The 26,378-nt window shown below is 45.5% G+C and overlaps 1 protein-coding gene across 4 annotated transcripts in view; it reads right to left on the bottom strand.

The window, feature by feature from the left end:
* Nucleotides 1–26,378, bottom strand: part of LOC132391820 (electrogenic sodium bicarbonate cotransporter 1-like) — a 198,306-nt gene that overhangs the window by 114,121 nt on the left and 57,807 nt on the right. For 2 of the 4 annotated variants that reach the window (XM_059965468.1, XM_059965470.1), the window contains exons 4-8: nt 12,107–12,239; nt 10,058–10,218; nt 8,605–8,784; nt 3,602–3,678; nt 1,044–1,201 (exon numbers count right to left, since the gene is read on the bottom strand). In XM_059965468.1, the coding sequence (XP_059821451.1) occupies nt 1,044–1,201; nt 3,602–3,678; nt 8,605–8,784; nt 10,058–10,218; nt 12,107–12,239 (709 nt within the window). The remainder of the gene's footprint in view (nt 1–1,043; nt 1,202–3,601; nt 3,679–8,604; nt 8,785–10,057; nt 10,219–12,106; nt 12,240–26,378) is intronic. The other 2 variants (XM_059965469.1, XM_059965471.1) reach the window with 1 other exon arrangement.

Consider the following 26,378-nt stretch of genomic DNA (forward strand, 5'->3'; position numbering starts at 1 on the left):
ATAATGAATCATTCTGCACCGATCTCTCTGTAATCAGGGCAATTGTCTTGACTTATAACATTAAATTCAAAGTACATCTTTAGTCAGAGTTATACTGCACAGAGCTAGGCCATTTGGCCAACTTGTCCATGCCTGTCTTCGCCAATCCTTTTTGGTCCATATCCCTCTAAACCTTTCATATCCACATACAGCACCCGTCCAAATGTCCTTTAAACATTGTAAATGCAGCACCCACCCTCCCACACCACCACTTCCTCTGGCAGCTTGAGAATCTACATTACCTACCATCCTCTGTGTGAAAAACCTGCCACTGGGGTCCCCTTTAAATCTTTCTCCTTAAACTGATGGCCTCCAGTTATGGACTCCCTTACTCTGAGAAGACGACTGTGACAATGCACTTTATTGACACCCCTTATGAGGTTATAAACCTCTACGCAGTCACCTCTCAGCCTCCTTCACTCCAAGTTATACAGTCATTGTTTTTCCTTCTACCTCGAGCCCTTCAACAACTTTAATGAGAGTCTTTTCTGCACCTTCCCTAGCTTAATCACATCCTTCCTATTGTATGTCAGCTACAACTGTACAGACTGTTCCAGGAACTCCCTCTCATCCCAAGAATTAGTAAGGTAAATTGAATTTGGGCCATTTCCAAACCTACAGGACTTCCCTATTTAAAAAACCTGTTGCAATAAAGCCTAACATGCAATTTGACCCCTTAACTACTTGCTGAAACTCAATACTAATCTTTTGTGATTCTCGTTTATAACTCAAGCCTTCCAGTCAAGGCAATATCTTTCTGAATGATTTCTGCACCCTCTTTGGATTAATGACAACTAGACACAGAACAGGTCACTTAATTTATCGATCAGCAGAGTAGCTGTCAATGCTGCATGGCCTCAGCACTGCGCTGGTACCTATGGATCTGAGCTCCTCTCTCAGGTGCCTGACAACTTCTATCCATCAGTGACCAGAGTCATCACTGATCCCCAGCTGATGATGGGACCAGCCTGTGGAAGCCGGTGAGACCCCCAGCATTCACTCACCTGGTTGGCACAGGGACCTCCGTCAGAGCCCCCAGCATCACAGCCTGCTGCAGGCGCACGAAGGCAATGAAGGGGGCCTCCAGGAAATCCACTTCCCCCACCAGCACATTGGAGGCCTCGGCGTCCCGAGGCAACTTCTTCATGAACTTGTTCTTCAGCTGGAATGAGAAAACCAGAAGGTGGTGCTTAGGGAAGGTAGTTGGTGAGTAAAAGGCCACATGGTACTTTGGCTCAGGGATGGCTCTGTATAGGAAAACTGGAAAGCTGGAGATCAAATGGTCACTAGCAATTCAAAAACAGAGCTCAAGCAAAATTCTTTCCCTGGGGAGTAGGGGAAGAATGGAACTCACTCCCGCAGACGTAGCCTTAAGGGGAAGTTTGATGAACACATGGGGGGAGCAGAGGGCCAAATAGGCTGGCTTTGCACTCTAATGTCAATGGTTGGCTGTTGCTCAACTGTAAACAAACTGAGTTAAAGCAACACAAGTTGAGTATAACTCCAGACACAACAACAGCACTGAGGGAGTGCCAACTATCTACAATGCCATCTACCAGCTAAGACCCATCAAGGCCCTGCTGCCCTGATGTGAATGATGGTGTGGCAGAAATTCAAAGGGGAGCAGTAGTTATCCCCCAGAGTTAATACTTATCCCTCAACAAACATGATTGGAAATAATAGCTATAACTTCGATTATCACTTTGTAATAACCTGACAACTGTCTTCAGTATCTCGTCATGGAGCCATAGAGCTGAACAACACGGACCAACTCATCCTTGCCAACCAAAATACCCAACTGAACTGTGCAGTGAGCCATAGAGCATTGGGCTCCGAGATTTCTACAGAACCTGTTTTTGTTAATTGTTGTCTTAACGAGAGTTGTTCAACCTTTGCGCTTTCTGGTTAATCTTGCCAAGTTAGTTGTGACTGGCACGGGTTTTCCCACACATTGTGGTTATTATAAGTGGACTCTCGATTAGTGCTTTTCACAGAGTCCTTGTTTTGAGAAGGATTTGTCTGACGTTGTCGCTTGGTCGATCCACCAGCGCTCTATTGGAATTCCATGTATGAACTCATGCTTCTATCTCCACATGGGAATCTGTCGTTCCTCCTCACTGTTGTTCAGTCGTTACTGCGACACAGTCCCATTTGATGTATTTGGGACATACTCCTACTGTTCCTGTCCATGAATTTGCCCAAATGCTGTTATTGTACCTGCCTCTATCACTTCCTTTGACACCTCATGTGAAATGTTGCCACTCAGATCAACTTTAAATCTTTCCTCCCTTTAACATTCAACCTATCTCTGAAACTCAGCTCCTCAAGTCCTGGCAACACCTATACAAATTTTCTCTGTACTCTTTCAAGTTTATTGGTACCAGAATTGCACTCAATACTCTAAAATTGCCCAACTCACCAACGCCATAAACAACTTCAACGCAACATCCCAACAGCTGTCCTCAATACCCAGATCTATGAATGCCAATCTACCAAAAGTTCTCTTTACAATCCCATCTACCTGTGATGACACTTTCAAGGAATTTCTTATCTTGATAATGACATATTCTCTTTCACATGCACGAGCTGTTGGCATCACTGACAAAACCAGTATTTATTGTCCATCCCTAAATGAGCTGAAGATGGCATTGACATGCTGTCTGCTGAACTGACAACTAGAGATTTATAAAATCAAGAGGGGGTATCAGTAAGGTGAATGGTCAGTCTTTCCCCCCAAAGTATGGGATCCAGAACTAGATTTAAAGTGAGAGGTTGAGTATCCAAAAGGGACATGAGGGGCAACTTCTTGCACACAGAGGGGGATGAGTACATGGAACGAGCTGCCCATGAGGTGGCTCAGTGGTGCAGCTTGCTGCTTCTGAACTCCAGAGATCAGAGTTCAGTCCTGACCTCAGGCACGGCCTGCATGGAGTTGGTAGGTTTTCCCTGTAAATGTGTGGGTTGCCCCTGGGTACTCCGGTTTCGTTCCACATCCTAAAATCGTGCAAGTTGGTCGATTAACTGGCTGCAATAAATTGACTGCACTGTGTTGCCGGGGGGTGGGGTGGGGGCTAGTGGGAGTTGATGGGAATGTAGAGAGGATAAAACAGGATTAGTGTCAGATTATCGAATTGTTTAAAATTAAGCATTATAAAATTTTTTAAATTATGAGAAGCATAGTTAGTTTTCCCAGGTTAGAGGAGTCCAAAACTAGAGGACACATAAATTTAGGGTGAGAGGGGTAAGGTTTAAACAGGTGTTGAGAGTAAATTTTTCCATGCAAGGGGCGTTGATCTATGGAATGGCGTGCAGGTTGAGGCAAGTACAGTAATATCAATTAAGAAGCACTTGGACAGGTACATGGCGGGATGGTGCTTGGGATGTGGGCCGAGCACTGGAAATTGGTCCTTGCTGGGTGAGCACCACGGTCAACATGGACTCGTTGGCCAAGCGGTCTATCCCAGTGTCGTCTATCTCTATGGCTCTACGGGAATAAATGAACCACTGACACTCAGCGGTGACTTTAGTCCTATGTCGTGTTCCTCTACGACCATCCTCTTACCTGGTCCTTGTCTGGTTTGTCTGAGATGTCATTCATGCTGGTTGTGGTCAGGTTGCGATGCATTAACGCTGGGCTACCTGGAAGAGAGAACCAATGGCGGGGATTCAAACAGAACAAAGCAAGCTGTTCAGGGAAGCTTGAACTCACCTGAGAACTCAGACAGAAAGAATACAATTGGGAGAACAGATTCAGAAAGAAAGAAACCTACATTCTTATAAGCATCTAATTCGATACTTCTGGTTTACACCTGCAACCTGTGGCAGTGTCCTTTACAGGATCTTGTTTAGGAAACAAGGACTGTGGCCTGCTCGTATCCCCTGGCTTCAGAGGAGTCAGCAAGGGACTGAAGTTAGCCCCGCCCATGTGCGATAGACTATCACAGCGTTTTATACTACAATTTGCACGCTGAAAGCTCTCACAAGTGACACTGTAAAAACAGAAATGTGGGGGATATTCAACAGGTCAGGAGCAGAAAATAGAGCTAATGTCTCTAGTTGGTGAACTTGTGTCTGACCTTACCGATGATAGGTCCAAAATATGAAACATTAATTCTGTTTTCAGCTCCACAGATGCTGCTTGACCATTCCCACCATTTTTTTTTTTGAAATCTCAGATTTTCACCATCATATTTTTGCTGTTCAATTAATATAATAATCTCCTTGGTTTTTGAAATGGTGTTCCATATACCTACCCATTAGAGCAGGTAGGGCCTTAATATTTGAAAGAGCACACAGTAGAGCGCTCTCTCAGTAATGCATGAGTTCAAATCCCTGAAGAGGGGCTTGAACACACGGAGTGCTGAGCCACACTAACACTGTGATGATGGAGAGCCTCAGACGTCGGTACCCACCTTTAGCCCCTCTTTCCCACCCACCTTCCAACCTAGTACCAGCTGAAAGGAAAGTAGTTAAGGGCTGTGGAGCTGCGGGTTAGATAAAGCTGTTAGTCGCAAACACTCTGGACCAACGCATCATCGTTTCTCTCAGAAATCCACAACCACCCACCCTCCCGCCCCAACACCCGCATTGATCACTGCCCCGAGTCCCTCACTACAGAAGTGGAGGTGGCATTTCTCAGCATCAGATAGAGTACGGGCACAGGCCCCTCACTCCACCAAGTCCGTGCCAACCTTAATTCACTCATTTATGCTAATTCACATCTGATCCGGCACATGAGAAAAGTCTGCACTCACTATTGTCTCCAAGGAGACCGAATGCTAAAGTGATTCAATGGTTTAAAGCTATTAAATGAAATTCTAAACAGATCCCCTCTAATTTGTGTTTATAATACTTACTCTGAATTAGCACAAAGAAGTTAATGCTGCCTATTAATCCACATTGCTGGTGACATGTTATTTGCTGCAGTCTCTCCACTCCACTGCTTCATAAAGGAACAGTAGTCCTAGGGTCTTGAGATCTGCCCAGAGACTTAATGTGGTGTCAAAATTCTTCCAGATCATATAATTTGAAGGATTATGCAACAGTATGACCTGCCAGATGTTAATGGGGGTGAAGGTAATGGGAGGACGAGGGCAGGGCTGTGATGGATGTACATAATGGTAAATGTCAGCTGATGGAAGGCTCCATAGAGGTTTCACTCACTGTTATTGGCCAGCGATGAACGTGAGGGTCTGCTTTGAGGTAAAGGATCTTATCGCCATCCACATTAGAGTCGACTTACCCACTACACCATCACCTCCCGACAATGGATAAATTCGACCTCCAAACACCCCCAGACTGAAGTTCCTGGTTTTGCCAATAACAATCCAAAAGTGCAAAGTATTATTCCCTTTTAAGGCCATTTAGCTCCTAAATCCATTCTTTCCACTCAAACATATCAGTATTTGCCTTGGGCTGAAAATCTTTGCTATCCTCATACAACAATTCCCTCTCTGATTCCTCCCTTGTCCTTGTGAACTCTCCCAATCTTCAACAATGCTGGGAGACAGCAGTCCAGATTCCCATTCCCTTCAGAAGAGCTTCAGACTGTCCCCTTACTTGGTTTCCCCTTTCCCTACCAGAAGAAAGAAGTTTCTCTCTCTCCCCCTTTCTCTCCCACCAGCATCTCCTTTGAAGCAGTTCACCGGGAGTTACCCATTAACTTTCTGCTCTCTAGGGAAGCCAGGTCCCATCAGCCCAGAGATTTTACTGAGGCCCAGGTCACATCATGCCATCACCCCACCGCTGTGTGTTGGCATAGGTTGGACTTACAGGGCAGTGCCATGCTCTGGCTCCGTGGGACTCGCAGGTCCTGATCTGAGCGTCGGAACGCAAGGCACGGCAGTGAGCTGTCGAGCGGAATGCAAGCTTATCGCGGGCCATCGAGAGCAGGCGAAGTGTTTAGAGCCACAAAGCAAAAGGCAAGAGAGAAAGAAAAAAAATCCAGCAACAGCGAAGGCAGATTGGGCTTGCAGCAAGAAGGCAGAATGCCCAAGGTTAAAAATGAAATAAATGTGTATATAGCAGCTTATCATCAAGTAATTACCAGGTGAACAACCAGTACATCACATGTCTGTCATCAGGCTGCTGTTAAACTTATCAACCAGAGCAATGATGCAAGAGATTTTGCTTCAGAAGTCAATGCATATTTATCCCAATTTTTCTCCCCAAATATGCAAGATTTAGCCCAAGCTTTCAAAAGTTTCTGCTTTAAATTTGCCAATGAATATTTTAAATCCAACACCTGGTGAATATAAACCACACAAAGGATGCGTCAAACAATGCATTAGCAAGATAGATTGGAAATTTGAAGTCTGCCTATAATGACACTGCTCTGATTGCCCTGGTCAATACAGTTGAACAAGCAAACAAATTAAAATGGAGACTATCTATTGCATATCCTTCACTTTGTAAAGAAAGAGATGGCACACTCAAACTTCCCCCTCGATCACTGGGACTAAATATGCACTATAGTTGTGACTGGTGGATTCGCTAACTCTAAATCAACTGGATTAAACTTACTGGGATCAACTGTTTGAGTGTTGCCACAGCTATATTGTGCGGTCAGGATCAGTTCTCGAGGGCAAAGTCTGTCCCATTGTGTTTACTTTGATAAATATTGAGGTGAATTAATGAATTCAATCCAGTTGCATTTCACCCACTGTTACCAACATCAGCTTTAAGATGGATATGCAATATCAGAAATTATTAAAACTTCAGATTAATGTACAGCATTGGAGCAAACAATCAAAGCACAACTGTGTGAAGTTTGTGAGACTGATTTCCCAGCGTTGGATCTTGGTTAAGCTCTGCGGAAAGAGGGCTGAGTTCATATTACTGATGGAAGACCACGTTTTGGTTATGTCTTCCACACCTCCAATGCATGACCATAACCTAGGTGTTTCCATGGGATCAGAGTCTCACAAGGTCCACCAGGGTGCAATAACTAAGATCCAATCTACACGGCAACTGACTTTCCAAATGATTCCATGTATGGCATTCATACCAAAAGATGTTGTAGTGACTGATTGGCTTGGATCTTGTCCATGGCAGACGAAGTGAACGATATTAATCTGGAGTTTAGGGGAACATTGGAGGCATACCCAAGTATTCCACATCATCAGAAGGGACGATCAATTATAGCGTAATAGTATTGTATATGTTTTCATAGCTTTCTGAAGATTTTCCAGCATATTTCAGGGTTTCAAATCATCAGGACAGATTCAATTTCACACAGTAAATGCCTGTGTATCACTGCTGGTGAGTGTGATGTGTGGAGATCAGTAGGAAAGCTTGAAAAGGAACTGCACAAGTACTTCAGTGAGTGGAACTTACTGAAGGTTTAGTACTGGGATTCCATTACACCAGTGGGTTTAATGGCCTCCCCTGTGCTGTAAGTTCCTATGATTCCAGATTGTTTTGGAAGGAAATAAAATACATCATAAATTAGCCAGTCAATCAGAACTTCATCTCATGGTCCAATCAGTTTCAAAGTCAAAGGATAAAGATAGAAGGACTACGTGTAATAGGTGGAAATTCCTCCCCATGTAAAATTACAGCAATGGCATAACAGGTTGTCAATGGGAGCAGCTGGGACCTATTCCTGGGCAGCAATAGCGAAGAACTCTTTATAAGAAGTCCATGGAGGAGACTCACTAATGAAGCAGAGGCAAGGGACCGACTAAGGGCCTGAGCCAACTGTCAGGCTTTAATCTGCCACTGCCAAGTGCAGAGCTGGGCCATTCAAGATGCTTGCCTGGATAAAGCTCTCCGTCTTGTTCACTGTGGCTGATTGCACAATTGTATCAATCCTAATTGCTGCACATTTAAAGGAAAGGGGAATGTAGTGAGTTGAACAGACTGCACTGGGGGGGGGGGGGAACAGGTAGCAGTGCAGTCACCATATACATGTATATCATGGAGCTACAGACATTCAGCTCTTCAATGGCTTCTGTGAGGAGTTCCATGTGGATGGGGGTAAGGGCCTGGCTAAGTTGCTCTTGCATAGAGCCAGCAAGGGTTCCACAGGCCACACGCCATCCCTTCTTGTTACAACCATTCAGAGATTCTGTCCAAAACATTTCCTAAACACTTGATTCTTTCTTCACACAAAGTGGAACAGAAGCCCAAAGCTCACTCCACGCGGATGGTGTGAAGCCCAGGACTGAATAAGGGTCAGATGACGATGGGGGAAATTCTATTTTAATAGACGAGAGAATTACAGGATAGGAACCAAGGTGGTAGGAGGCATTAAGTTACAGATTAAACACGATCTAACTATACGATGGGTGGTTTTCATGTGCAGTTTGCCTCCTCCTGTTCCTAGGGGAATCTGGTGTTAATTAATTCAATCTCTATTAATTGTGCATTGTCAGGACTGTGAGACTGGATGGGCAACTGAGGAAATGGCTGCTTTGGTTTTTTCCATTGGTGCAGTGCATTTTGCTTTCTATGATATGACGCCATACATGTAAGGAGGGAAAGGGGGATGTTAGCAATGAAATGGACAATGATGGTGTGGTAGTAAGAGGGGAGGACACTGCAGCAAATTGGCTCCTGTATTACCATTATCTGATGTGGAAAACAGCCTACTTGCACTGGACACCGTCTTCCCGATTTCAGCCAGGGAGCGGAGGTTGGATTTTTTGGTCTGGTGTCGGTGTTTCCGAAGCAGAGTGTAGGTCACCTTCTCCTTCAGCTCAGCTTTCAACAGCCCTTTTGCAACTTGCTCTTCAATGATCATCTCTGTCGGAACACAAAGGGTCAGCAGGGTTGGCAGGAAATGCACAGAGGGCCACTCCGCTAGAGACATGATAAACATTACGATCTTCATCATCTTCAGAACAGCCCAGAACACGCAACAGGCAGGGAAATACTTTGGAAGGGTTGTCACTATTGAGCTATGGTAGACATGCAATTCTGTACACAGCAAGTTCTCTAAACTCTGAGAATGGGACTTAGCCCAGTGAAATTGATCTAATCATAAATACTGGCCAGGAGACTGGGAAAACTCCCTGCATCAAATCATGTAACCTCCTACATCTATCTGAGAGGGCAGGGACTGCCTCAGCTAGCAACTCATCTGCAGGAAGGTGCCTCTCCCAGTCCTGCACTGAGTGCCAGACTGAAGCTTTGTCCTCACACCTCCAGAACCTGCAGCCTTCAGGCACAGTGATGAGAGCACAGCCAGCGTACAACGAACAAAGTCTGTGTTGAGGGCGTGTGTTGTTACTCACACTCAGTTCCCAAAGTAACCTTCAATGATTAGAAGTTCTGCAGTGGGAGCAGGGATATGGAGAAGGCCATCCACCAGCAGCTTCTCCTCCAAGCCATGTGTGAACCTAATCCGAAAATGTGTCACGGGACCTCTACCATCGCCAGGTCAAAATCCTGAAGCTCCCCCCCACCCTCCACCCAGTAGCACTATGGAAGCACCTTCACCAGACGTACTACAGTAGTCCAAAAAGCTAGCTCATTACCACCTTCTCAGGGGCAAATAAGAAAGGGCAATATATACCGGCCTCACCTGTAACACACAGATTTCAGTAAGGTAAAAGAGCATGGCTAGATCTCATACAGATGGGAACGGGGAGATGATTCCCTTTCCTAGAGAAGTGGGAGCTTGTGGAATGAGTACTGACTCTTTAACAGGGAGATAGATTGGTTGTGACTACACCAACAACCTCATCTCATGGAAGGCCAGAGCTGTCAGACACGACAATGTGTCTATGTGATCCTCTGAATAAATTTCCATCTTCTCAGCAGCTCAGAGAGAAATTTCCCAGATTATTATTTCTCCCTGAGATTTTCCGCTCTGTATCTTTTCCACTGCCAGGACATGCCATAGGTAAGGAGGATGATGCAGGGGAGGAGCAGGGGGAAAACGATCATGTGTGAAGTTCTGCTCCCTCATGGTGTGAGGCAAATCTCAGAAGTCACCTGGTCTTTCTTTCATCGTAGTAACAATCCCAAATATGATCCAGTGACCTGGGTCAGGGAAGAAGAAAAGTCAGCTTACCCACAATCTGAGGGAGAGTTGAAGCTTCCAAATCCAACATGACTGTTCCCTTCTCTATACAAGTGCGGAGTTCAAATAAGCTGTGCAGGGAGAGTGTGGCCACATGTGGCTTGCTCCATCTCTCACCTCCTTCTTCAACCTTCTCCTCAAACTTGATCCACCTGAGGAACAGAGAAGGAGATTTTTAAGTGGCCACATCCCCGCCAGAGTGGGTAGAGCAGGGTAGAGGTTAAGTTGTTAGAGCAGCAGCTAGAGTGTTGGGTCATGACTCCAGGGTCATGAGTTCAAATCTCACTACAGCAAATTTGGAATTCAGTAAATTCATCTGAAATTAATAAAGAAAATAATTTCAATAATGTTGACCATGAAATGACTGGTATGTTGTAAAAACCCATTTGGTTCATTAATGTTATCCAGGAAAGGGAATCCTTTATCCTTACCCCATACAATGGTTATGATCACACAACTTATTGACACCCTACATACAAGAGAGCTCCTGTTGTAATATTAGATTGAACAGGCCCATCTATGTACATTTGCTTGTTTCTGCCAATGACAGAAATGAGTTTCTTCCCTCTCTCTCCACATCTAGTAATTCTTATCAGCTCTTGATGCCATTCATTATGATATTGTAGAGGTGTGATTACCAGAGAGTGATTTTTTTTTGGGGTCTATTTTCTGAGATGAACAAAAATCATCTGAAAAAACAGAAGGCTATTGTTACCTGGAGACATCAGTACATGGCTCCAGACCCACTAAATGTGGTCACCTCTGCACTTTAATGTAACTAGTGATGAACAATGAACATTTGCATGACCAGTTACCCCCACATCTTGTATCAGAGCATCACTCCCCATGTTCTAGTTAATGTGCCGTGCATCATTTAAAATCACTACCACCCACTGTGGTGAGCAGGCTAAATAATCCTGCTTTTCATCAGGAGAACATGCCATAGGCCCGGTTGAATTCAGACACATCTCACTGACAATACACTTCTGTTGTAGCTTATGAATGAATTAAACACACAAGCCTTGCCCTCAAGTGCAAAGGATTGGTGAACTCAAAGTGTCAATATTTATTCCATAAATAAAGAGACAACTGAAAGTTCAGCTGAGAGTCGCTCTTCATCATTATTCACTGTTTACATTCAACATGCTGCTGATTAGATTAATACACTCAGTTAGTGATGATGAAGAGATTGTTTTCCAAATAAAATAAATTTCTCTAGTGTAGTATGTTAGCACTTGCTTTCAAATTTAGATGTCCTTTTAAATGCAGTTCTTGGCATTTCTAAAAACCTCTCAAGGTGTCACAAAGCTGATGAAGTACTCTTTGGTGTGCAGTCACTGTTACAATGTAGGAAAGGTGGCAGCCAAATTATACATAGCAAGATCCCACTAACAATGCAAACAGATAATCTTGGTGAAGTCAACCAATGGACTAATGAGCCAGGGCATTGGGGTAATCTCCTTTGCCCTTTAAAGCACGTTAGTGAGGAAAATGAGGAAGGAGCTGGTGCTGTGGAAGGTGCAAGTCCATTGAGAAGGAAGTTTAACGAAGATTCTGCTCCTTGGAGACACATTGCCCAGGTCCATTGTGTCTGATGCAGGAAGGTGGGCCTGATGGTCAGTGGCTTAGTGGAAATGCGATTGAGGGAGCCAGAGATGGGAGTCCTGGACAAGATAATCTTGGGTAGAGCATGGAGACACTGGGATGGGTGGGTGGGAGGGGCTTGGTGTAGGAAATGAAATCGTGGTTTGCAAAGGGTGCAGAGGAGAAAGAGTAACTGATGCAGCTCTTGATCAAGGTAGCAAAGAAACACTAGAGACTGCTTACACTTGTTCAACTGGAGACTGAAGGAGAAATGGAATATTCACCTTCTCATTGACCTCCATGGGATCTTGCTGTTCAAAGTGCCATTGTCCCAATGTTACAGCGCGACTCTACTTCCGACATCAAGCCCCTGGTTCTAAAAGTGTTTGGACCAACCAAGGTTTGTGAAAGGGTCACAGCTCATCGTGAGTGAGATGTGTGACGTGGCTTTCCTACCTGGCCGTCTCCTTCCATTCCATCTCCTGCCCATCAACAGCCAAAAGTTCATCCATCTCCGTGAAGAGCTGGGGCGCAGGGCTCTCGTCATCTTCCCCGAGGATGAAACGGATTCTCTCCGCTGCAGGTGAAACTACAGGGAGACAAACGGTGCTTGTTACCATTCAAAGTACAGCACAAGTACAACTACTCAAGCTCCAGGCTCCAGTCCCTGAGACCCATTGTCAAACACTGAGCCCTGAGCCACACCATGGTCAGGGCAGATGACCACAAGCTTGATCAGAGAGGGGAGCCTTAAGCACTGCCCTCCAGGAGGATTGGAAAGGGAATTGCAGAGCTCAGGGCCCAGGCAGCTGAAGGCACAACCACCATGGTGGAAGAATGGAAGTTGGAATGGTGGAGAGATGTTCAAGATGACAGGGATAGAAGAGCACAGGTTTTATACAGGGGTGTATGGTAGGAGAGGCATTACAGAGATGGAAAGTGTAGGGGCAAGAGGTTGTGAGCAAGTCAGGGATTAAAGAGGTAACACAGACAGGGAGGGGTGAAGAGGTTTCAAAGTATATTTATTATCATCAAATTTTGTCTGGAGTAACAACCGATACTCATCCTCCCACAAACAGCCACAAAACAAAGAAACAATGTGGAACCTGTTTAGAGAAAATATCAAACACCCAACGTGCGAGAAAAAGAACAAATTGCGCAAACAGCAAATAACAAACAGAATATTAAACGTCAAACCGCAGAGTCCCAGAAACGGTCCAGGAGTGACAGCCACCAGTCAGTTCAGTTTAGCGCTGTGTCGATGACTGCAGGCCTCAGTCACAGAGACAGTTCCGCACCAAAGCGCCTCGATCAAATCACACAAATAGCAAAAAAAGAGTATCCAGAAATACACAGAACATGAACCACAAAGTCCTCCAAAAAACGAGTCCACAGCCGCAGAGTACGTCAGCAGTGGGGATATTAAACATCAAACTGCAGAGCTCCCCCCCCTCCCCGCCGAAAAAAAGAGTCCCACATCTTTGAGCCGCGATCAAACCTTCCAGTTTGGGGCAAAAGACTCCTGCACTTTCCCAGGGAGCAGCAAGAGGGAGAGTGGTCAAATGCACACACCCGCTTGCCTTCCACTCTCATCCGCGATTTCAGTCTTGCTCAGTGCTTTAATGGGCGAGGAGTAACGAAGCCAACCGAGGGTTCACGTTCCACCATCAGGAAATGACAGCTGCGCTCTCCGTTCTCAATCTCGCCAAATTCTCCAGGCAACAGCAAAAGCGCCAGATTGCTCACGCGGACCAAAATTACATACGCCATCAAAATGGAAAATACAGGCTGCAATCAGTCACAGTTCAGGAGAGTGCCATTGGCCACTGCCACCATCTTGAGTAGCAGGTGTTGAGGAGGTTACAGACACAGGGAGATGTTTATGGGTCAGAGGAAGGTTGCAGAGACGGGGAGAAATGCAGGAGCTGGAAGGAATAACAGAAATGGGGAGGGGTTAGGGTTAGTGGGGGTTAGAGGGGCCCCTAACCTCTCTAGGATTGGAGTTGTGTAGGGGCCAGAGGATGCTACAGAGAAAAGGGAGGGGTTTAGAGATATAGAGGGGGATATAGAGAGGGAGACAGAGAGGGTCATGGAGATAGGGAGGAGTGACGGTGCTGCAGGATGTTACAGAAATAGGGAGGGTGTAGGGGCCAGAGGGTGTTACAGAGATAGGGAGGGTGTAGGGGCCAGAGGGGATTACAGAAATGGTGAGGGGTGTAGGGGCCAGAGGGTGTTACAGAGATAGGGAGGGTGTAGGGGCCAGAGGGTGTTACAGAGATAGGGAGGGTGTAGGGGCCAGAGGGGATTACAGAAATGGTGAGGGGTGTAGGGGCCAGAGGGTGTTACAGAGATAGGGAGGGTGTAGGGGCCAGAGGGTGTTACAGAGATAGGGAGGGTGTAGGGGCCAGAGGGGATTACAGAAATGGTGAGGGGTGTAGGGGCCAGAGGGTGTTACAGAGATAGGGAGGGTGTAGGGGCCAGAGGGTGTTACAGAGATAGGGAGGGTGTAGGGGCCAGAGGGGATTACAGAAATGGTGAGGGGTGTAGGGGCCAGAGGGCTACAGTTATGGAAATTACGTGAGTGAGGAACCTGGGAGCTAGAATTTACAGAGATAGGGGGAGGAGATGTAGATTAGGGACGTACACAGATAGGGATATAAGGGCTGGAGGCGTTTTGAGAATATTAGGAAGCTGTGTTGGAAAGGAAGGGTTTGCAGGGATGAGAGAGGTAACGGAAGGATTTGAAAACAAGAATAAAGATTTTGAAATTGAGATGAAGAGACCCACTCACATCCTCACTACTGTGTAACTGGTTTGCTGTGGGTTGAGAGAAAGCAAAGTTGCTCCATTGCTTTGCAGTGGAAGTAACAGTTTCTGAACGGAAGTGGGTGGTTTGAGGATAACTCAGCATTCATCTCTAGCCCCCAATGCCACTGTTGTGCTTAATGCTCTCTTGCCTCAGACTGTTAAATGATCTGGAGCTTTTCTGCTCAAGAGGGGAAAGTTGTTCGACAAAATTAAATGGAGATGAGAGACGGAGAGAGGAACGAACACACACACACACACCCCAACATTACTGATCAAAGTTTACACATCTGACTCCAGAGAGGAATCTGATTTCAAACATTTCCCTAAAGTATTGTGTGGGATGTGTGGGTCAGCAAGGTACTTCTGCCATTATGTGTCCACTAATATAAGTAACTAATAAATCCAGCACGATATTTAGGAGAAACCTCTCTGCAGTAAGAATGGTAAATGTGCTCCCACAGGCAGTGTTTTTGGTATATTGCAGTAGCTTATCAAAGTACGGCCAGTGTCAGTGAGACAAAGAGAGCGGGAGGGAGATCACAGAGCAGAAACACTGTCACAGACTGCAAGGACAGACTAGAGAAATGGGATTGTTATTGTAGGAACAGAGAAGATCAAGAGGGGATTTGACAGGAGTTCAAAGACAGAAGGGGATTCAAAGTGAACTCACTAGGTGAAAGTCCGGGCAAATAAGGGAGAACTGAGGAGAACATTTTGCATCTAAGATGTCTTCAACACCAAGACTCATCATCAGGGAAGGTGGTGAAACCAGAATCCACAGGCAGCTTCCAAAAGCCGTTAGACTGACCAGGACTATTACAATGTTGCAGATGTACAAGTCACAGTTAACTTACAAGTTGGTGGTAAGTTTTGGTTGCCCTGTTATATGAAATATGCAGTTAAACTGGAAAGAATGCAGAAAAAAATGAGGATTTTTGTCTATTTATTTGAGATACACTCCTGGGACACCTCGAGGTGACTCATGTGGCAGCAGAACACTCAATGGATATGATTAAATATTCTAGTTTCAGCCTCATACAGCTAAATATCACAACTGCTTCTAAGGTCAATAGTCAACAAAGACGTCTTAATGTGTTTAAACGAACTATCGCTGCTTAAAACTGACGAAAACAATGCGATTGTGAACGGACTCCTCGCTGGATTCTACAGAGGAAACATGGGTGCAGGTCAGGGATACAAGTGCATTTAAGGAAACGGGATTTTAAATGCCCAATACCGACCATCTTGCTGGCAAACATGCAGTCTCTGGTGAATAAAATCAATTATCTCACAGCTAGGGTGCTGAATCAGAGGGACATTAGGACTGCGTGTGCCCTTTGTTTCATGGAAGCCTGGTTAACCCCTTCCGTGCCAGGTGCAGTGATTCAGATTGACGGGTTTACTACACAGGACAGAGCTACAGAGTCTCCCAAAAGCAGAGTATGACTCATCATCAACTCTTCTCGGTGCACAAATATATCTGTGCTGTCCCAATTTTGCTCATCAGACATGGAATATCTAGCAGTTATGTGGAATCAATTTTACCAACCATGGGAGATTTCTGGAATCATTTTGGTTAGCGGTTATATTCCAACTCAGGCCAATGTTAATCAGGCTTTAGATGATCTGAGCAATTGGATCAACATGCATGAAACAGCACACCCTAACACCTTCACCATCGTTCTGGGGGATTTTAACCAGGCCAGCCTGAAAAAAATCACTAGCAATTACCATCAACAGATCACTTGCAATACTAGAGGAAACAATACACTGGACCATTGCTACACCACCAAGAATGCCTACCGTGCTATTCCACTTCAGGAAGTCTGATCACCTGGCTGTACTTCTACTCCCCGAGTATAGGCAGAGACTGAAGACTCTAGCACCAACAGTGAGGACCAAGAAGGTATAGATAAAGGAAGCACAAGAGCACCTACAGGACTGCTTTGAATCGGTGGACTGGACGGTATTCAGGGATTCATCTTCGAATCTAGAGGAGTATGCCAGAGTTGTTACCAACTTCATTAAAACCTGTGTGGATGAGTGTGTGCCCACAAAGACTTACTGTACATTCCCAAACCAAAACCCGTGGATAAACCAGAAGGTACGTTGTCTGCTGAAGGCTAGATCTGTAACATTCAAGTCTGGTGACCCAGGCCTGTACCAGAAAACCAGGTATGATTTACGGAGGGCTATTTCAAGGGCAAAGAGACAATTCTTAATGTGGTTGGAGGCGACATCGGATGTACGACAACTCTGGCAGGGTTTGCAAGACATTACTTCCTACAAAGCGAAACCCAATAACATGAATAGCAGTGATGCTTCACTACCAGATGAATCCAACACCTTCTATACCAGCTTTGAAAGGGAGAACACAACCACAGCTGTGAAAACCCCTGTTGCACCCAGTGACCCCGAGATCTCTGTCATTAAAGCGGGTGTACCATCACAAAGCAGAAAGTCCTGATGGAGTACCTGGTAAGGCTCTGAAAACCTGCGCTAACCAACTAGCGGGAGTATTCAAGGACATTTTCAACCTCTCACTGCTATGGGCAGAGTGTTCCCACTTGCTTCAAAAAGGCAAAGTGCCCAAGAAGAATAATGTGGGCTGCCTTAATGACTATCGCCCGGTAGCACTCACATCGACAGTGATGAAATGCTTTGAGAGGTTGGTCACGACTAGACTGAACTCCTACCTCAGCAACGACCTGGACCCATTGCAATTTGCCTATCACCACAATAGGCCAACGGCAGATGCAATCTCAATGGTTCTCCACACGGCCTTAGACCTCCTGGATAATGCAAACAATTATGTCAGTATGCTGCTCACCAGCTGTAGCTCAGCATTTAATATCATCATTCCCATAATCCTGATTGAGAAGTTGCAGAACCTGGGCCTCTGTACCTCCCTCTGCAATTGGATCCTCGACTTCCTAACCGGAAAACCACAATCTGGGCAGATTGGTGATAACATCTCCTCCTCATTGACGATCAGCACTGGTGCACCTCAGGTGTGTGTGCTTAGCCCACTGTTCTATTCTCTCTATACCCATGACTGTGTGGCTAGGCATAGCTCAAATGCCATCTATAAATTTGCTGACAATACAACCACTGTTGGTAGAATCTCAGGTGGTGACAAGAGGGCGTACAGGAGTGAGATATGCCAACTAGTGGAGTGGTGCCACAGCAACAACCTGGCACTCAACATCAGTAAGACAAAAGAGCTGATTGTGGACTTCGGGAAGGGTAAGACGAAGGAACACATACCAATCCTCATAGAGGGATCAGAAGTGGAGAGAGTGAGCAGCTTCAAGTTCCTGGGTGTCAAATCTCTGAAGATCTAACCTGGTCCCAACATATCGATGTATTATAAAGAAGACAAGACAGCGGTTATACTTTATTAGGAGCTTGAAAAGATTTGGCATGTCATCAAATACACTCAAAAACTTCTATAGTTGTACTGTGGAGAACATTCTGATGGGGTGCATCACTGTCTGGTATGGAGAGGCTACTGCACAGGACCAAGAGAAGCAACAGAATTTAGTTGGCTTCATCTTGGGTACTAGCCTACAAAGTTCCCATGATAATTTCAAGGAGTGGTGGACCTCCAGCACCCAGGGCATGCCCTTTTCTCACAGTTACCATCAGGTAGGAGGTACAGAAGCCTGAAGGCACACACTCAGCGATACAGGAACAGCTTCTTCCCCTCTGCCATCCGATTCCTAAATGGACATTGAACCCATGAACACTACCTCACTTTTTTAATATCTATTATTTCTGGTTTTTGCATGATTTTTAATCTATTTAATATATGCATTCTGTAATTGATTGATTTATTAATACTATTATTATTTTTCCTCTTCTATATTAGGTATTGCATTGAACTGCTGCTGCTAAGTTAACAAATTTCACATCACATGCCAGTGATAACAAACTGGATTCTGAATCAGATTCATCACACAATAGATCCTTCGAACCGCCCAGCAGTCCCCCGATTTAATCCTAGCATAATCACTGGACAATTTGCAATGGCCAATTAACTGGAACATCTTCAGACAGTGGGAGGAAACCGGAGCACACCCAGAAAATGTTGCCAGGACAAGATGGCCTGACTTATAGGGAGAGAACAGTAGGGCTAGAATTTTATTCCTTGGAACGCAGGAGAATGAGGAGAAAAAATCTAGAGGTTATAAAATCATGAGGGACATAGATAAGGTAGATGGTTACTGTCTTCCCCCCCCAGTGTAAAGGAGTCCAAAACTAGGGGGCATATGTTTAGAATAAGGGAAGGACTTGAAAGGGGCTTGAGGGGTAACGTTTTCCCACACTGAGGATGGTGAGTCTATGGAACGAGCTGCCAGTGGAAGGAGTTAAAAGAGGTACAACAGCGCATTTGGATAGGTAAATAGAGGGGCAGGGCTTAGGGATAGGAACAGAACGCAGGAAATTGGGACCGAGTGGGCACAGTGGTTGGCATGAACTATTTGGGCAGAAGGGCCTGCTTCTAAGCTATGACTTTATATTTTCAAGGCCAAGCAAACAAGCTTCTTGATATTTGAGCTAGAGAAAAGATACCGGGGTCTGCTTGAAATACCATCAGATGATCGTGATCTTATTGAATGTCAAAGCACGATCCAAGGCCCAAGTGACCCAGCCCCTGACTCATAGATCTGAACGAGTTCCCTCCACAGCTGTTTTTGTGGTTTCACATGCACTCATTCAGCATTTCTGAGTGTGCCAGGCTAATAGATGTCTGGGTGGCACTTGGCCACGTTGGCACTCTGTGCAAAGCTTTGTCCTGGCCTAGCCAGAGAGAAGGCCCAGCACGCTGCTGTAACCTGTCTTAAACAGCAAATCCTGACAAGGCTCACGCACTACCAGGAAGGGATTATAAAGAGACTGACTGAGTGAATTTTGAATTCAATATAGATGCCACTCACAAGAGTATCAACCAGAACACGAGTGGAGGAATTTATTCTGCCAGCTAAGCAAGTCATTTTTGTAAAGGTTAGAAAGCTTTTCTGATTATTCAGACCTCTTCCTTGTGCTGTTGCCCCTAGCAACACGGACACAGTAAGGTACATGTCACTCAAATAGTACACAAAGACAAGCAAGGGGAAAGATTGGCAAGCTGCTAACGTTTTACATCCATAAAATCATGTAGCTGTGTTCTTCTGTCAACATTCACATAACATGTCTCAAAATGTTTCACTTAGCTCCACACACCTTGCATTTAGACACCTCGAAAGAGCTACAATAACCAGTAGATCTCAAAGACCGATGTTCTGACCAGAACTGCAGACGTTCCCAGAGGAGTGATACCAGAGCCACATGATGGATGCACCTTGGAATCAGCACGAAACGAAGATCAGTCCCTAAAGGAACACCACAAGGGGAAAAAATTCCAGAGGAAACACCACAGGAGTGTTAGAAAGTTTTGACTGGTTTCCATTGACAGACCAGTTTTTCTTGATTGCTTTATAATCCTGGGACAAAGAGGACAATGATTGACTGCCAGCACGAACGTCCCCCATCACCACAAACCCCGACCTCTATTACCAATCATCCACTTAGACCACAAAGAATCTGTATGCCTCACACCTGGGAGGACAGTTCTGACAAAGGGTGAAACGTCAACTCCGTTTCTTCCTCCACAGATGCTCCCTGTCCTGCTGAGTGTTGTAATTATGTTTTTATTTATTTAGAGACAGGGCACAAAAAGAGGCACTTCCTGCCTATAAACCCATGCCACCCAATTACACCCATGTAACCAACTGACACCTCCTGGCCCATTTGGAATGTGGTAGGAAACCGGAGCATCTGGAGGAAACCGTTGCAGTCAAGGGGAGAATGTACAAACTCGGTACAGACAGCGGCAGGAACTGGAGCCTAATCGCGTTATACTAACTGCTATGTGCTGCCCCAAAGTGCTTCCAGCATTTTCTGTGTCCGATGGCAAGAGTGCTATTGATGGACTTGTGGGAAATCTCCAAGAAGATGGTTTCCAGGGATGGTTTTGGGAGCTTTAAGTCATCATGGAAAGACTAATGCTGCCTTGTTTCTGTTTACCTTGAGTCATCGACAGGCACTCTACCCTCACCCCCCTCATGTGAGCCGGGCTTTACAAATGGCTGCTACAGGAAAACGAGTGAAACAAAAAGGTCAAGAAAAGGAAATGTAGACGGTGAATCTCACAACCTCACCATAGACCTGAACAGTTCTATAGTTGTGCTGATGGCATACATTGATTATCAACACCACAGGAGGTTGCAAGGAAGAGTGGTTCTTGCTGATCATTGAGGAGCCTTACTGCAAACAGTGCAAATCTGACATAAGCACTACTGAAGACCAAACATGGTCTGGAGAGGGCAAGGGAGAGATTATTTAGAAAACTACTCTGACAAAAGATGGAAAGGCAAAGCAAGGAGCACATACACAGATCAAGACACATCCCCACTGCAAACATGGTTCGAACATACCTGGGTCCACTACTTGATGTGATTAGTCGGCATGGATAAGTTGGTTAGAAGGATCTATTCCTGTGCTGTACAATCATTAGGGGACATTTCTGACAGATCCAGCACTGTTGCTGCACAGAGAAACCCAACACCACTGCGCTGCAAAGCTGGCATCTGATTGCGTTCTCAGCAAACCTTTCACAAACAGTGCTCAGTAACCCAGAACACCCTCTCAGTGCTAATGGACTGCACAAATCAGTCCCAAGGATGACACAGCACTGCTCATTCAGAGCAGTACCATAACATCTGCTGTTATCTCTAAGTGGGACTGGACCTCGCCAGCTCAAAAACCTCAGTCAACTTGTCCAACTCGGTCGTTTCAGCCCAAATCGTTGACCGTGCTTTTCTCCAGCTTTCTGTGTGTGTTGCTCAGTCATTAAGGTGCATTGTAGCTGTTAGCATCTTAGCTGCAGCTGAGCAGGAATGACAGCAACACCCTGAAAGAGTTAATTAGATTTCCAACCTTCACACATGAATGCTTAACAAGTTCCCTATTGCAACAGACCTCCAGATGTACAAAGATCAATAATTCATACCTTCCACAATCAATTTCAGTATCTGTGCAAAATTTAGACTGTCAACAAGCGTGCAGGGAGTGTGTTGCGAGCTCCGTGCAGAATGATTTGCCTGGTCACTCCCACTTCAGAGAATTGTAATTGTGGAAGCAGACCCAGGGAGGCTCCAACGTCACAACTGGTATCAAATGTAACTCCACCAGCCTCCAGTAGTCAAGGAATTAAAGACTGAAATGACAGACACCGAGATCTAAAGCCCAGGTGAGCTGAATGGCTTTGTGACACAAATGGCAACAGTGATTACCATTTTAAGATGGATGGGTGATCATACCCAATCAATCTACCATTGGTCCCAAGTCTAATCAGTGCAGAAAGGATTGGACTTCCCACTACAACTTCTGCTAAAACCCTACTATCACAACTAAACAGAAACCCACCAAGTCTGGAGTAAGTCATGTGATACTCGATACCTGGTACTGGAGATCCTGCAGATGCTGGAAATCCAGAGCAGCACACACAAAATGTTGGAGGAACTCAGTAGGTCTGGCAGCATCTATCAAAAGGAATAAACAGTCGATGTTCGGGCAGAGACCTCCTTTCCATACATGCTGCCTTATCTGCTGAGTTCCTCCAGCATTTTGAGTGTGCTACCCAGACCTCTTGCTTAATGGTATTGGTCCATAGCATAAAAAAGTTTGGGAATACCCGCTATAGAGGAAATAGAACTCATTCAACTGGGAGAGAAGAGTACACTGTTACTTCTTTGGAAGCATTTATTTTATAAGGATTAAAAACTTGAAAATAGAATGGGAGGAGTTCAGGCACTTTTGACCATGTGGAATCATGCAGCCAAGAATTTAACTTGCAGATACATTTCCAGATGTTAAGAGTTTGCAGAATTGGTAAACCCGACCGATTTTAATTACTGAAGTTCTGAAGAAACTCTATAGTTCCCTATCATCCTACTGACTGGGTACGTGCAAATGAGGAAAACACAGGGGGTTTAATATTTTATTGAAAGGGGCTCAGATTTACAAACTCGTTTCATCTGATTATATATTCTCAACTTAACAAAGGTCCAGTTGTTGTCAAAGATGACAGGGCCACCCTCAACACTGATATGAATGAAGACCACCCCCAATGCTGATGTTATTAAGGACCATCGCCAACATTGAAATTAAGTCTAAATGGCCTCCCTTCACTCAGCATTCCAGATGGATTATTCCTTGCACCAACCTCGCATCCACTTTTTCATCTCCACCAAACGGGACCAGCTCAAGTCAGCATGGGTGCGTTGGGCACCCTTTCATGCTGTCTAACTTTATGAATACAAACACTCCCCTTCTTACTGCCGTTTCCCCTGCAGTTGTCCTTTTTCTTTTCTCCCCACCATGTAGAGACTCAACCAGTCCTTCCAGAAGAAGCAGCGACTCATCATCACCTCTTCCGGTCTAGAGGATGGATCCAGTGCTCTCTGCTTCACTGGAGAGGTCAAATACAGTTCAGGTGACTCTGCCTTGCACAGTAGCTCCGATCAGTCTGCAAAGACAGCCCTGAGGTTCCAGTCAGCTGCCACGCTCCACCCCACTCCTATTCTAGCCCTCTATGGCTCACTTGAGATCATGGATCAGATTCATCCATCAGCCAGGGATATTTTAGCCTGTCAGCCTCAGTACTTACAGATAATCAGCATTCCCGGATCTTTCATTCCAGACTTTCAGCATTCCGTTCACATTCCTTTGGTAATTACTGTCATTCATTCAGCATTTCAACTTTTCTACCTTTTAGTTACCTGCACAATCGCCATGTCCCCACAGATCTCTCCTCTCCTTTGCGTCTGCAAACATGTTCATTTCTGACTAACCGCTTCTGAAGGTCAGCCAGAGAAACGTTAACAGGTTCCCCCTCCACAGCTGCCACCTCACCTACTGAGGTCTTCCCACATTCTCCTTTTCTCTCAGATTTCCAGCATCTGCAGTATTCGGTTGACAGCAGTTGCCCTGACCTCTCCACAGAGCAGCCCAAAGTGGGCAGTGCTTTCAGCTCAAACTCGCCAGAAATGAGGCTAGTCTTCTTCCAGCAAGAGAAAATCTGCAGATGCTAGAAATCTAAGCAACACACGCAAAATGCTGGTCAGGCAGGATCTACGAAGCAAAGAGTTGACATTTCGGGCCGAGACTCTTCATCAGGACTGGAGAAAAAGACAGAAGTCAGAGTAAAGTAGTGGTGGTTGGGGGGCGGGGGGTGGGAGGAAGAAATACAAGGTAGCAGGTGATAGGTGAAACCGGGAAAGGGGGAGGGGTGAAGTAAAGAGCTGGGCAGTCAATTGGTGAAAGAGATAAGGAACTGAAGAATGGGAATCTGATAGGAGACAGAAGGCCATGGAAGGAAGAAAAAGGGGAGGAGCACCAGAGGGAGGTGATGGACAGGTAAGGAGATAAGGTGAGAGAGGGAAATGGAAATGGGGAATGGTGAAGGGGTAGGGAGGCCATTACCAAGAGTTCGAGAAATCAATATTCATGCCATCAGGTTGTCAGCTACCCAGACGGAATATAAGGTGTTGCTCCTCCAACCTGAGCGTGGCCTCATCGTAGCTGTAGAGGAGGCTGGACTGACATGTCGGAATGGGAATGGGAAGATCCCACTTTTTCCGGCAGTCAGAGCGTAGATGCTCGGTAAAGCGGTCTCTCAACCTACATGAGATCTCACCGAAATGCAGAAGGCCACAGCAGGAGTACTGGATACAGTAGAACACCCCAATAGACCCACAGGTGAAGTGTCACCTCAGCTGGAAGGACTGCTTATGGCCCTGAATGGTAGTGAGGGAGGAGGTGTAGCACTTGTTCCACTTGCAAGGATAAGTGTTAGGAGGGGGATCAGTGGGGAGGGTTGAATGGACAATGGAATTGCATAGGGAGCAATCCCTATGGAAACAGAAAGTGGTAGGGAAGGGAAAGCTGTGCTTTGTGGTGGGATTCCATTGGAGATGGCAGAAGTTACAGAGAATTATGTGCCGGAAGTAGAGGTTGGTGGGGTGGTAGGTGAGAACAAGAGGAACCCTATCCCTGCTGGGGTGGTGGGAGGATGGGTGAGGGCAGACGTGCATGAAATGGAAGAGATGCAATTGAGGACAGTATTGACGGTGGAGGAAGGGAAGCCCCTCTCTTGAAAGGAGGAGGACATCTTCTTACTGGAATAAAAAGCCTCATCTTGAAAGCAGATGCAGTGGAGACACAGGAATTCAGAGAAGGGGATTACAAGTAATAAGGTGCAAAGAGGTATAGTCTCGGTAGTTTTGAGAATCAGTGTGTTTATAAAAGACGTCATTAGATTAAGTTGTCTCCAGAGATAGTTGTCTCAGCTGCGTCTGCTCTCAAGATTAGGCTTTTCATTGCAAAACTAACCTGCATCTCTCCCATTTCACACTCATCTGCCCTTATCTCATCCTCCCACCACTCCAGCAGGGATAGGGTTCCTCTTGTCCTCACCTACCATCCCACCAGCCTGCATGTCCAACACATAATTCTCCGTAACTTCCACCATCGCCAATGGGATCTCACTGCCAAGCAAGTCTTTCTCTACCCCCCCAATTTCCACAGGGATCACCCTCTTTTCCATTTGTCCCTCCCCACTGATCCCCCTCCTCCCTATCATTCAGTGCCCCAGACAGTCCTTCCAGGTGAGGTGACACTTCACCTGCATGTCTGTTGGGGACATCTACTATATTCGGTGCTCCCGGTGAGGCCTCCTGTATATTGGTGAGACCCGAGGTACAAACCCCATTTCCAGAAAAGTTGGGATATTTTCCAAAATGCAATAAAAACAAAAATCTGTGATATGTTAATTCACATGAACCTTTACTTAACTGACAAAAGGACAAAGAAAAGATTTTCAATAGTTTTACTGACCAACTTAATTGTAGTTTGTAAATATACACAAATTTAGAATTTGATGGCTGCTACACACTCAACAAAAGTTGGGACAGAGGCATGTTTACCATTGTGTTACATCACCTTTCCTTTTAATAACACTTTTTAATTGTTTTGGAACTGAGGATACTAATTGTAGGAAATTTGCAATTGGAAATTTTGTCCATTCTTGCTTGATACAAGACTTCAGCTGCTCAACAGTCCGTGGTCTCCGTTGTCTGATCCTCCTCTTCATGATGCGCCATACATTTTCAATAGGAGATAGATCTGGACTGGCAGCAGGCCAGTCAAGCACACGCACTCTGTGTCTACAAAGCCACGCTGTTGTAGCCCGTGCAGAATGTGGTCTGGCATTGTCCTGCTGAAATAAGCATGGGCATCCCAGGAAGAGACGTCACCTTGATGGCAACATATGTCTCTCTAAAATCCTAATATATGCCTCAGAGTCAATGGTACCTTCACATACAAGCAACTCACCCATACCGTGGGCACTGATGCATCCCCATACCATCACAGATGCTGGCTTTTGCACCTTTCGTTGATAACTATCAGGATGGTCGTTTTCATCTTTGGCACAGAGAACTCAACGTCCGTTTTTTCCGAAAACTAGCTGAAATGTGGACTCATCTGACCACAGCACACAGTTCCACAGTCTTTCGGTCCATCTGAGATGAGCTCGGGCCCAGAGAACTCGCCGGCGTTTCTGCATAGAGTTGATGTATGGCTTCCTCCTTCCGTAATACAGTTTCAAGTTGCATTTCTGAATGCAGCAATGGACTGTGTTAAGTGACAATGGTTTTCCGAAGTACTCCCAAGCCCAGGTGGCTATAATTGTCACAGTAACATGACGGTTTCTTGGGCAGTGCCGCCTGAGGGCTCAAAGATCACGCGCATTCAACAGTGGTTTCCGACCTTACCCTTTACGCACTGAGATGTCTCTGAATTCTCTGAATCTTTT

Source organism: Hypanus sabinus, chromosome 3 (assembly GCF_030144855.1).
Source record: "Hypanus sabinus isolate sHypSab1 chromosome 3, sHypSab1.hap1, whole genome shotgun sequence".
NCBI classification, from domain to species: Eukaryota; Metazoa; Chordata; class Chondrichthyes; order Myliobatiformes; family Dasyatidae; genus Hypanus; species Hypanus sabinus.